General features: G+C 40.0%; 1 protein-coding gene across 1 annotated transcript in view; it reads left to right on the top strand.

Annotated features, from left to right (window-relative positions):
• SELENOF (selenoprotein F) overlaps window positions 1–13,415 on the top strand; it is a 32,346-nt gene that overhangs the window by 7,977 nt on the left and 10,954 nt on the right. Inside the window, exon 2 of the mRNA XM_089668901.1 lies at window positions 6,960–7,127. Within this exon, the coding sequence (XP_089525027.1) occupies window positions 6,960–7,127 (168 nt within the window). The remainder of the gene's footprint in view (window positions 1–6,959; window positions 7,128–13,415) is intronic.

Genomic DNA, 13,415 nt, shown 5'->3' with positions numbered 1-13,415 from the left:
CTAGGGGTGGGGGGGGGGGGTGTTGAGGTGATGCAACAGATGGTAAATAAGTTGCAGGAATTGAGACTTGGACCCCCTAATCAGAATTTAAAAAATTATTGTAGGCCCAAAATATCTATCACAGTTTCTGCACACAGTGTTTCTATACAGCCATGGCCAGCAACCTGTACAAATCAATAACTGGCTGACGGACACCAAAGCTGTATGCAAATCTGAGAAGTTAAATATCTACAGGGATGGAAGAGCAGCCCTGAATGCAGACAGTTTGTGCTCAGGACCACTCATCTGCCCCGTATGCATGTGACCGCTCTGATATGCAGGTATAGCCGTTCTGTCCCCATTTTTTTTTTTTTGTGAAAAAGAGGCTGCTGGCTGTGGCTATACAAACATACTGCAATACTGTCACAGAAATATGCTGAATTCTGTCAGGGTAAAGTCCTTTGCACCCATGAAAGGAGAAACCTCCTAGATTGTAAGCTCGAAAGAGCAGGGCCCTCAATTCCCTCATGTTTTGCATTATGTTGGTATTGTTCTGTCACATGTTCTGTCCCCCTTTGTAATGTACAGCGCTGAGTGAACTATTGGCGCTTTATAAATACTGTATAATAATAATAATAGGCAAAAAAAATCACCCATTAGTACATCGCCCTACACTAAACAGTTAATAGATTTGTGAAATTCTTTACCATTTGAAGAGAAAAGTCTAATTGAATTTTCAGGCAATCCTCTCTGTAATTCAAAAGATAACAGCATCTGCTCTGCCAAGGAGGAGGTGTAACTGCAGGGATTACATCATAGCCTCACCCCTCAGGAAACTACGCTTCCCATCAACCTTTGGGAATTGCATTGCATGTGGGCAGGTACACTAAGTACATGTTGAATGTGTACTTGCTCACTTCAACAGAAAACACACCCACACATTCTCTGCTTTCACTGCTATCCTCTCGTGATCACTCACCCTCCAGTCACAATAGAATAGGAACTAATTGCCCTGACATTCTGTTTTTAATCCAAGAATAAATATGGCCACATGCCCAGAATTAGACTGTTTATCCACTGTTGTCTGCTGGAATTAAATATTAGATTAGTTTTCTAACAGCTGCCTTTGCTTGTATGCTTCCATGTGATCACATTCCCGGCCACGATAGAACAGAAACAAAGCACAATCGCCGCGATTCTGCCCACGATTTGAAACCGCGCTGTGAAAATGTGCAGTCGCATGTTCAGGTTCCATTCATTTCAGTGGCACCTGAAAACACAAGACTATTTTTGCTTCAATTGCGGCACATTTTTCCTTGCGACAGACACATTTTACCGCGATGCCAAAAAAAGGTTTGTGCATTTTCACAGCGCGTTTTGAATCACGGCAATTCCACCCGCGATTTGAAACTCCATAGTGTGAATGGAGTCTTAATCTGCCCAGCAACAAGTTGGCCCAAAAAAAAAATGCTCCAAACATGCACTGCAAAACGGACACCTCAAAAACTCAGACATGTTACATTTTTTATATGTTTTGCATTTTTAATCTGCCCAGCAACAAGCTGGCCAAAAAAAAATTACAAAACGCATCAAAAATGTGCATGCAAAAAGCACACCAAATCAGACAAAACAGAAACTGCATTGGTGTGAACCAGACCTGAAATGCAATGAAAATGCAGCAAAAACACAAGCTGCGGTTTTTATGTGGTTTTTGAGTCACATGACTTATGAAAAATGCACCCTAAATGTGTCAAAATCACTGGTAAAACTGTGGCAAAGTCAGGGGTACAAACGTGGTAAAATCGTGGCAAAATGCGCTTTGGTAGCCTTTTTTCCTATCACAGACCCAGAGGGGTTTATTTACTAAAGCTGGAGAGTGCAAAATCAGACTCACTTCTGCATAGAAACCAATCAGCTTCCAGGTTTCATTGCCAAAGCTTCATTGAACAAGCTGAGGTTAGAAGCTGATTGGTTTCTATGCAGAAGGGAGTCTGATTTTGCACTCTCCAGCTTTAGTAAATAAACCCCAGAGTGTCCTGAGCGGTCATTCTGCCTGGGTGGGAGGTACAGACCAGGGAATGCGAGAAATTACCTGCGTAATTGTTCTGGGTCAGGATTTTGAACAGTTGACACAGAATGGTAAGCATGAGAGTCAGGCAGCTAGATTTTAAGTTGGCAATGGCAGGCTGTGTGTTTCTCATAGTGTTCTGTTTTCTGAACTAGTTTGAATATAGGAGATGGGTGACCAGCCAATGCTGGCACTTTATTACCAACTTCTCAACAAATATCCCTAGTACACCTTTGGAGCCCACTGTACTGCCTATGCAAACTTCCCTTTCTGGAAGAACAATAGACATGTCTCTGCCTCACATTACAGCAAGATGTCTGGGTATTGCCATGTAAGAAGTGGGGGGGTGCCAGTGGTCAACTTCAGAAAGTGTTAATTTGCTTTGTCAATTTTAGGCTTTGGGGTGCTCTGAAGCCCTGCCCTAAAAAGCCAATACGATCGTCTAGGTGTAGCTGGTCTCCTATCCTGAGGATAGTTTCGAATATGTAGTTTCATTAAATGTATTATTTTTTTGTAAGGATAGAATGTTTTGTATTGTGAAAGCGAACTATAGCTTATAATATATTATACTTTAGATAGAGTAGAAGTGGGTTAAAGAATCTGTAAACCTAACATTTCATATCTCTGATATGTGCCTGCTGTACCTTGTACTTGTCTGAAAAAGTATCCTGTTCTCTTTGTATTGCTGCCTTTGTGTGACATCTCTGGTGTTACGGTCCAGTCCCTTTTGATTTCCTATTAAAAACTGACCACACTAGGCGGGAGAGCACGGCATGGTCCATTCTCTAACTATGCTGGGAATTTCGTGTGCTGCCCCCCCCAGTTTTTATTTACTATCTGTCTCATTAGACCAATTTCCGTTCTCTTCTGTCCTGTAGACTCAACCAGAAGTGAGAAGACTTCTTTCCAGTGTGAAGGATAATTGGGTCTTCTGAAGGCGGCGTCTTTCAACCCAATAATTTAGGGAAAGGACTAGATTGTTCATGGTCACCTTAAAGCCTAGTACACTCAATCAGAAAATCATATGAAAAATACCGATTTCTAAACAATCGTACGATAGTTTGATCGTTGGTACACAGCTTTTGTCTGAAATTATTTGAAGGGACAAACATGACAATTTTTTTTTCTCGTGCAATATCAGATCATACGATATTCGTTTAATCAGTACAGTTTTTGTCCAAAAATACATTACATCACTTCTGAATTTTCTTTCTGTCGTACAAGAAGTTTCTTAACTGTAGTAACCTCTTCACTTTTGATATAAGACTAGTATGCAAAAAAAACAAATGATCATTCATCCAATATTTTCATCGTATGTATGGGGTGTTAGCCATGATCTGATCTGTTAATGATATTGGCTGACTGAGCTCTTTTGTACAATCCTTCATCAAAAAACTTAGTTGGCAGCTGTAATCGTGTGGGAATCACTACTATTGGTGTGTCCAGTGGTTTTACAGCTTCTTGCTTCCCTTGTTGCTTGGCCATTCGGTTTAGGAAGCCAGTGGTACTGATTTTCTCATTCTAAGAAGCAGGGCCCTCCTAATCCTCTTGTATTGTTGCTGTATTGTCTCCCGTTATAGTGTAAAGCGCTGAGCAAACTGTTGGCACTATATAAATTTTGTATAATAATAATTCTAATTGTGTGTCAACCAGAACTAGCAGCAAAAGTAATTGTAAGACCTTTGCATTATATAGTGGATAATGTGGCAGCTGCCTGTCACTTTTTTCTTAGTGTTTTTTTTTTTTTTTTTCCCTTCAAGTGTCAGCAAGAAAAAAATGCATACATGAGGGTTTTGCTGCCTCCATTTGCAAATTTCATTTAGGCTAATTGGTTCTAAAAATGCATTATTTGGCATCTACTAACATACTCATTACTGGAAAGGGATACTAATAAATGTAAACTGCGAACAAGGTGATACCCTCCCATCCAGTAATTTAATTTCATGCTTGATGTCATTCTTTAGTGCTGGTGCTATAATTCTGTTTGACAATAAGTGGGTAAATGTCAGATATCAATTAGTCTGTAAATTTGTTCTGGAGATAAGAATTTAACATAGGCCCTAAATATCGTGTTCTTTCACAATAAATTACCTCGTGATTCTAAATTAAATGGTGAAAATTATAGATTATAGTGCCACTGTGAGTCCTGTCCCCCTTTTTTTTTTTTTTTTTTTTTTTTTTTTTTTTTTTTTTATTCTTGAACCATTGTGTTGTAACTGTGTGTTAACCACAGTGAAATGGCTTCTGTTATGTGACAGGTGAAAACAGAGGGGGGAAAGCCTAAAAAGGAATTCAGGCACATCATCTAATGACCTGTGCAGTATTACATTTTTGGGTTTATTACTGCTTTAAAGGCTTAGTTCACCTTTGTGGCTAAAGAACAAACTGGAATAAAGGTAAGAAGGGACTCGCTCTCCTCGTGCATTACCATGGTAAAAAGGAATGTATTTTAAAATGACAAATATATACTCACAAACCAAGATTCATAAAACAAGCTAGGAACCAATGTGACAGTCCGAATAGCAGGATGTGCTAACGCCCTCTGAGGAAGGGAGTACGTCTCCTGAAACGCTTTAGCACATCCTGCTGTTAGAATTCTGGTTGCTCAGACTGTCACATTGGTTCCTAGCTTGTTTTATGAATTTCGGTTTGTGAGTATATATTTTTTGTCATTTTCAAAAATAATTCCTTTTTATCGTGGTAATGCACGAGGAGAGTGCGCCCCTTCTTTGCTTTCTTCCAGTATAATCAAGAGTCCCCAATCTTTAGAGGGCGTCACCCAAGCGAGTGACTGCTACTATTTTTCCTGGGATGCTCACGGACTTGAGCGCTTGTGTTGTTTTTTTTTTTTTTCTTTTCACTAAAAAACAAACCACTAAAGCGCAGTAAGCTACCTGTAATCAAATATAAGGGATGTCTAAATAGATGTACATTTACATATCAAAAGGATGTAAAACAGAACATCAAACATACCGAATGTAGGGGGTTAAATCCAACATTGTTCCAAAAGAGCCTGTATAGTTCATGCATTGATCAGTGAAATGTAGTTGAGTATCTATGTAGCTGAAAAGGAAGTAGACACAGGCTTCATCAATGATAAATTAAGATACCATGAAAAATACTGACATGAAAAGCTTCACTCACCTGAAAAGCTGTAAGTGTGAGCTGTGACGATCGTGGCGTCAGACCCCAGACCGAAGGACTAGCCAATCTAAAACCGCGATGTCACGTGCGTAACAATGCCACGCCCAGCTGCACCCTGCACAACGATTTTCCAGCTAATGGACCACAAATCGATGTACCGGCAGCCTGAGTGAGATTGTTACTGGGTTAGGTTAATTACACAATTAACCCTTCACACTGCCACCACCTCCTTTTTGTACAGAGAGGAAACTCCGCAATAACACTAGGATGATTGGATAATCGTCTGGATACCACTGTCACCGAAGACAGGCTATACAGAGGGTTAAACACACATAGTAGCGCTCTTCAGCTGCATGAATTCGAGCTTTAGAAACAGTTCAACACTTTCAGAAAGAAAGATTTATTACTAAAAGGTCAAAAGGGTGCAATAAAAATATTTACAGAAAAAAGATGTAGCATATATATATATATTAATACACAGAGCAATAACACAGCAAAGAGGTAACAGATGTTTACAGAGGTAGAGTACTTGCCAAAAGTCCTGGGTTAAGCAGATCAAGTTTAAGAGCAAAAGGGCACCGTCTCCCAAGTTGGTTCTGATGTTAAAAGGGAGATTTCTTCAACTTCAACTCTTAGGCCTGACAGCCTATTTTGTAGTCCCCCAGAAGGGGGTGTCTCTGGAGCCAAGGACCAATGCCTCATTTGGGGAGGGGTGTCTAGGTGTCGACCCAAACTAGAACCAAAATCTCTCCTAGCTCATATTTTGGCTCATAACTTTTCCTAGGCACAAGTAAAATTCCATCCGCGAGTAGATTAATATGCAGACGCATCTGAGGAACGGTTAGATATGAAATATGAAATACATACTTGAATGGTTCAAGAGATGTAATTTTCTGCTTTCCTATATATTCCAGCCAGGGAGTGTGACATATCAAACGATTTGTCTGATCGTGAGCAATCTGAAGATATGCCTGGTTTTTATGTAAGTCTCTCATATTCCAAGATATGAGACCTAGGGGGGAAAATGGATTTTAAAAGTGGTATCTAGTTTATGACTCCCCTGGAATGTCTTGGAACTCAGGGGAAGGCTTGGGTTATCTTTTTACGAGGTGCCAGATTGCACAGTTTCTTAGACTGCCTGGCACCCAGCTCAGAGGTTTTATAGCTCGGAGCTCCTTGCTGTGCTCTGGCCTGCCTGTGACACTTTCAACACACAGGCCATATGTCACTGTGGATGAACAGAGAGGAAGGGGGATGATCCAAGAGGGGGAGAAGGATCAACAAGATGGAGGTTGGAGCAAAATGGTTGAACTGTGTCCATCTCTGTGTGCACAATTGCTACATGAGCATCCAGGACAGCTCTGAAAAATCATGGGAGTGCTTCCCTATCCTATCTCTATCAGTAGAGATGTGAACTAAGAGGCTCCCGATATATTGCTGTAATCACAGTGGTGTGTGTGTGTTGTAGGTCAGTGACACAAGCAGGACAAGCAGGCAGGAGAACTAGGAACCAGAATGTCTGTACACAGTGCTTCTGGGTTGAGTAAAGTGTCCCCTGTTGCTGTGACAATGTTTCAAGGCCTCTGGACTTGGACTTGCTTTGGCCACACATGTTCATAAATGTTCTCTTGCATGTTTTGTTGCTCTTTCACTATAATATTTTTTTTCACAATTAAAGGGGAGAAAAAAAAACCCAGATACATTCACTGTGCAAGTAATCGGGAGTAATGGTTAAATATATATACTTTTTACTTTTTTTTTTCCCCAGATATCAGCATATGGAGTGGAACTGTCGTCAGAAGCCTGCAGGGACATTGGGTTTTCCAGTAACCTATTGTGCAGCTCCTGCGACCAGCTGGGGCAGTTTGGACTAAAGGTGATTGAGACACCTTGCAAACAGTGTTGCCAGGAAGAGGCACGCTTGGAATCAAGAAAGGTATATTTTAAAGAGCATAATTGCCTATTCCCTTGATTTTTTTTTTTTTTTAATTGCCATAAAATGTGATACGTGTCATTGTGGTAGCGTGTGGGTTAAGTTTATCTATAGCCAAAAGCTTTTTTTTTGTTTGCGGGGAAGAGTTGGAACCCCTGCCAGGTTTTACTACAAAGTGGGGCTCTGTCAGGGATTTTTCTTCACTTTCTGTCCTGCTGACAAAGTTTACCAGAGGAAATTAAGACAAATTTGAAAAGGGGACACACAACAATAAAAAACTGACTGCTGTTCTAGCCTTCCCCCAAATTTCCTTTAATAATTGTCTGTGTTGCTTTCAGAGAGTGTCCTTAATTTTCTGTCTGGTAAAGTGTGTGTCTGGGGCAATGAGTAAGATGAATTCTTTCTGACGAAGCCCCAGACTGCAGTAAAAACCTCATAACTAATCCTTCCCCACTCTATCAAAAACTGCAAAAAAAAATGTTTTTGCTTGGATATACACTTCACCTCTAGGACATGTTACCATATTTAGGGTGTAACGTGCTCCTAGTCACTTGCCTCCCACAGCGCCCTCTTGTTACAGGGGTTCCTCTCCCCTAGAGCCACGTTTTACTTAAAGAAAAAAAAAAATCAGTGTGGCTTTACCCACAAAGCCGTGTCATTAATTCACAGTGATCTGGAAATTGATAAACTACAAGTCCCGTCTGCCACTGCAGTAGGAGAAAGCTCGTAGTTCTTAATGAACTAAGAATGCTGATCAGCCCATACAGAGGTATGGGTACAGAGTAGGCAGTGTCTGCAGGAGTCTGACATTGCATCCCTGATCCTCTGATTGTGGGTGCAAGCTCCTGTGAAAAAATAGTGATGTGTTTTTTTTATTTCCTGCAAAAATATATTTACTTTTATTTTGTTTTTCATAAACATGAACTTTAGCCTTTCAAAATCTGGGTGGTAAAACAATTGAGTATTTAAAATGGAGTCAAATCTTTTAGACTATCTTTTATGATTTTTTTGTTTTGTTTTTTGTTTTTTTTAAATTAGGACTGTCTCCTATCTTATGTATGCTGCCGAATACAAATTACATCTCAGATACTTCTGCTAGCGGTCTCCCTTTCTCAAATATTCTTCTTTTTAGTAGTCATTTTTATTTGAATGTTTGCTTTAGAATTGTGTTTATTAGTATAAAGTTTGGTGTATGCTTGCTAATTATAATGTATGAAGCACGTTACACCCTAAATATGGTAACGTGTGTTCCAATGGACATATCTTTTGATGTAAAGCAAATCTAAACCACAAATCAAAAATGTAACATATTGTTGCTTACCAATCTTTAAATGTAATGGCTGCATTCATTTCTAAAGGCGCTCACCCCACTTCAAATAAATATAAATTCAATCCCACTCAGTAAAAACCATAAAACACATGAACCAAGTGATAATGCTTTTTAAATAGTGATCAACATAAACTGAATATTATCCATTAGATAAATTAACATAAATCATGAAGTAGAAAGCGTCCATAAATCTGCCCATCCACTGATTTCTCATCCGCTTGTGTGCCCAACACCTGTGTGAATTCCACTTGCTGCTAGTTCACCACCATGTGAATTAAAATTGAATGCTTACTAGATCCGTAATGATTTATGCATATCACAAAGTGGAGGAGCAAGCAGATGCCACTGGGATCTTCTTTTCAAGGGAACCAGTATGTCAATACACACACTAAAGAAACAAAAATGCTTTCCATAGTGTAGCAAATTTTATTGTATATGCAAAAAATTAAAGTACACTCACATTTGAAAGTGCTGCTATCGGCACAGTGCGTATTGTGGCTAAGACGCAGCCCTGCCGCTCTGAAAGGTTGAGTCAACGTGCGTTCCACAGACTGAAACCAAGTCACTGGAAGCGACAAAATCAGGGACCGGATATGACAACTAATGGCTGCATTCGTTTTTTCTTTTTTAGGCTTTGTTTCCTTTTTTTTCACCTGAGGATCCAGCCAGTAACAAACTTCTGGTCTTAGAGAGGCTATGCTTCACTGCCCATTATATCTATGGGGGAGCAACATAGCCACCCTTGGACAGCAGCATTGCCAACTTCTGGAAATGGTAGTGTAGGATTCATTAGTAGATTTAGATAACAATTACATAAGTAACTGCCAATTATAAAGCCAAACTTCAGCTATCAATTTGTAGGCAGTTACAGAAACCATGTTGTGTGGTTTGGCTTTTTTTTTTTTTTTTCTTTCTTTTACGCTGTTGTAAACTCGTGCAGGTGCATTTCCATAGACTTGAATGGAAGGCACGGCCCAAGTAATTTAAATACTTTGTGCCATTTTTAAAAAAATATTGATTAATGTAAATGCCATACATGTAGGCCTTTTCGGTCACTCCTGGCTAAAATACTTCCAATGTGTACTTTGCTATATCCTGACCCATTACAAAACACATGTGCACAGTGTGCTCTCTGCTGCCATAGCAATTACTCAAGTCACTCCTCCCTAGTTTATTGGGGAATCATACTCTGGGCTACTGAGCCTCCTTTTAAAGACACCTAGGAAAGTTATCACTTAATTGTCCTCTAAAAACTTTGTTGCAGCCCGTGCCCAGGAAATAAACCAGGATGTGGAAATGTAAATGCTGGTAGTATTTCAGCTGGGCTTCATGGGTGACTGAAACTGTCTACAGATATGGCATTTGCAGTAAAACCGTGTTTTCACAAAGGCACATTGGATTTTGGCAGGTACCCGCTCCCACTTCCACTGCGACCGTCTAGGCAACCTGGGTCTCTTCAGCTGTTGCAGGACTAAAAGTTCCATCATGCCTCTGCAAGTCATAGCTGTAACTGTCAATTTTGCAATGTCTCATGGGAAATGTAGTTCCACAACAGCTAGAGAGCCGCAGGCTGCCTACCCCTGCTCTAGGCGATCAGTAGCTCTCAGTAATCTTCTGGGACACGTGACCAGTCCCAGAAGAGTACGGGGCCATTCACAAGGTACAGTGGACACCTGGCTGTGAAGCTGCAAGCTGTCACAGCCGGTTGCCCAGTTAAGATGCCAGTGCCAGGAAGCGAGGACGGCTGGTGAAACCGGCTGCCATTGAGTACACCGTTGGATCGTGGGACAGGTGAGTGGCTACTTTTTAAAAAGTCAGAAGCTACAATTTTTTTTTTTCTTTAGCTTTGACTGGAGCTCCGCTTTTAAAAGAGAAGTATGGTTTCCCTTGAAATTTGCCACATTTATGTCCTGTTACAACCAAAAAACATAAATGTATTTTATTGGGATTTTATGTGCTAGACCAACACATAATTTTGAAGTGGAAGGAAAATGATTCGTACCTCAGAGAATGTTTAATGTGTTGTGCTTTATAATGTTTCAGTTTGTGTGCAATGTGTTTAAAATCATGATGCACCACCGCTATCATGGGTCTCTGGGACTAAACTTGGATGATCATAGCGTTGCATGGAACAGATAATCTATGACTCGGCAAGGAGTTTGCTTATACATAAGCATTCTATGTAGAAAAAAAAAACCTAAAAAGTACTGATTGTGCCTCTGCTAAAATGTTCATCTTTCCAAGTCTGAACATCTTGCATTCTGCTGGAAATAGGAATCCTTTCATTGTGAAGGAATGCTATCCTGCTTAATGCACATTTGAATCAAGCTGTGGAGCTGCATCTATGCTGCCATTACCGTGTTTTAATGAAATTTTGTAATTTTCTGTTTTAAAGTGTATGTATAGCAATTTGGATTAGTCCCCAGTAGGTAAACTGACTCCTCTCCATCTATCCTATCAAGTTAGAAACAGACTTTAAGGGGAAATCCAGAATTGTATAGTTGTTACCAGACCAAGAGGTTATGAAAAATCTTTCAGTGGGAACACCTTTTCTGGCAGCAGTGGTCCAGAAGGAGAATCCCCCTCACTTTTTAGAGATATCCTCTTAACAGGAAGTGAAGGTGAATCTCCCCGATACAACACACTGTGAAATAAAAAAAATACAGGGTTTTAGCTCATGCATCCCCGTTTTAAAACTTTGATTCCCCAGCTCTTAACAGGGAGATGCACTTGTTTAGAAATCTTTCTTTTTTGGGGGGGTGTTGGAGAAACTGCCTATAAATATGGCTTCCATTTAAGTGTTAATCCATTTCAGTATATGGTGTATACTTAGGACCAGCGAGACCTGCACCCTAATTGTGTGGTTTTTTTTTTTTTGTCTATTCTGAAATGCTTGTTCGTTATTTTACGAAAAATAGACAACCTACCGACAGTTATAAAATGTATTGCTGACTTTTTTTTCACACCTTAAATTAAATCAAGAGTTTCCCTTTGTCATGCGCATATAAGATGCTCCACCTAAAGATCATAGCGGTCAGATGAGTGTTAAAGTGCACAGGATAATGTAAGGCACATTACTGCTAATGTGCTGATAAACTGCCCTGTATGGGGCAACAGATGCCTGTAGCTGATCAATGTATTCAAATATAGAGCTGCTGTGATGGACATCCAAAATGTGTGGTGAGGTCATCCAGCAAATGTGTGATCGTTTTACCACTTTTGTTGTCAGTCAAAACTTTAAGAGCCTATTCACGCCTTGCAGTTGTAGTTTTACTGCGCTTTTGCATTATGGCAGCCTATTCATTTTGAATGGGCCGCAAGTGCACATGAACAAACAAAATAATTTTTTTCAATTGTGGGGGTTTTTTTTTTTTGTTTTTTTTTTTTTTGCAGACTCTCAACTGTTTGCTCTTATTGAAAGGCAGAATGAATCCATGAACCAAGGGAGCACTCACCAGCGTCCTTGCAGTTGATTGAGAACTACAAGCCATCAGCTGCAGTGGCTGACAGTGTGGGTGGAGCCCTGCACTGTGGTTTTTTTTTTTTTTATTATTATTATACAGGATTTATATAGCACCAACAGTTTGCTCAGTGCTTTACAGTATTATGGGAGACAATACAGTTCAATACAAGAGGGATAGGAGGGCCCTGCTCCTTGGAGCTTACAGTTTTGTTTTCAAATTGTGACAGTGGGTGCAGAAAGAACCTCGCCCACTGTAACAGGGCAGTGCTGGCAGTATGTGAGGTGGGTGCATAGGAGCATGTTACATGTTACACACCGTAAATATGGGTATAACATGCTCCTAAAGGTGAACGTATCCTTTAAAGTGGTTGTAAATCCAAAAAATCTAAATTGAAATGACCAGTTTACCTCACACAGCAGCACAGGTCTTCTGTCCCCAGTTTAGCCAGGAAAGGAGCAGCCAGTCATCTGAAATCCTCTCTGCTTTCCTACAGTGAAAAAACCCGACACATGAAGAAAAATTGTCTCACCACACCCCCTCTCCTATGACTGACATACTAATAAGGAGTCTCATGCATGAAAATGAGAGAAGGGAGCGTGTGTCCAACAGCCATCCACACAGATCACTCCCAAAGTAGCTGGGCACTTACTGTGTAACTAGTGAGCACTACTTGAAAGTAGGGCACTACAGTAAGTGTCCAGTCCTTGAGGGTTTAATTGTGATGCTCCTGCTCGGCTCTCTTCCTGGCAGCTGTGGGGTTAAATTTGTGTGAGGCTATTTGGCTTCCCTTCACTGATAATGACCTTTTGAAAGCATGTACAGTATCCCCCTCCTCTTCCTCCCTTAGCAGAGATAAGCACATATTGTCGGGATCCGCCAAGTAATTTCCGACAGCTGCTCAGCTCTCTTCATGTTTCGGGTTTTTTTCTTTGTGTCGGGTTATATCACTGTGAGAAAGCAGAGAGGATTTCAGATGATTGGCTGCAGGGTGGATTTGATTTAAATCAAACTGATTTAAATCGCGATTTAAATTGCTAGTCAGTAAGGCTTGATTTAAATCCTAGTTTTCTACATAAAGACTAATTCTTGGTGGTATAACTTTCAGATGCAAGTAGATGAAGATTTTTAGAATAACAACTTTTCATATTAGTTTTTTTATCCCCAGTTTAATAGGTTAATCATTCATATTTGGACAACTTTTCTGTTGTACTTAGGAAGGAGAAAAATAATCATTACCTTAATAACAATTTAAATAGATTTATTCATCTGAAACAATAACATTCCAGCATATGTTATTTGATTAAACAAACATCCATGTTTGTTAACTAATTTGGCTAAACAAAATATATATATTTTAAGAAACTTAGACTGTCAGCCCCTTCCTCCTCATACTTGGTTTCACTTTCTTCTTGTGCAGATCTATTCCACTCCAAACAATCAGAAAAATATTGTTTCTATTCTATTCACTGAACTTCTTGAAACTTAGCACTGAAGGGG

This window comes from Staurois parvus, unplaced genomic scaffold (genome assembly GCF_062004578.1).
Source record: "Staurois parvus isolate SC_StPar_1 unplaced genomic scaffold, SC_StPar_1.0 ptg000066l, whole genome shotgun sequence".
NCBI classification, from domain to species: domain Eukaryota; kingdom Metazoa; phylum Chordata; class Amphibia; order Anura; family Ranidae; genus Staurois; species Staurois parvus.
The sequence above is the reverse complement of the archived record's forward strand: the minus strand, read 5'-3'. Positions and strand labels throughout refer to the sequence as shown.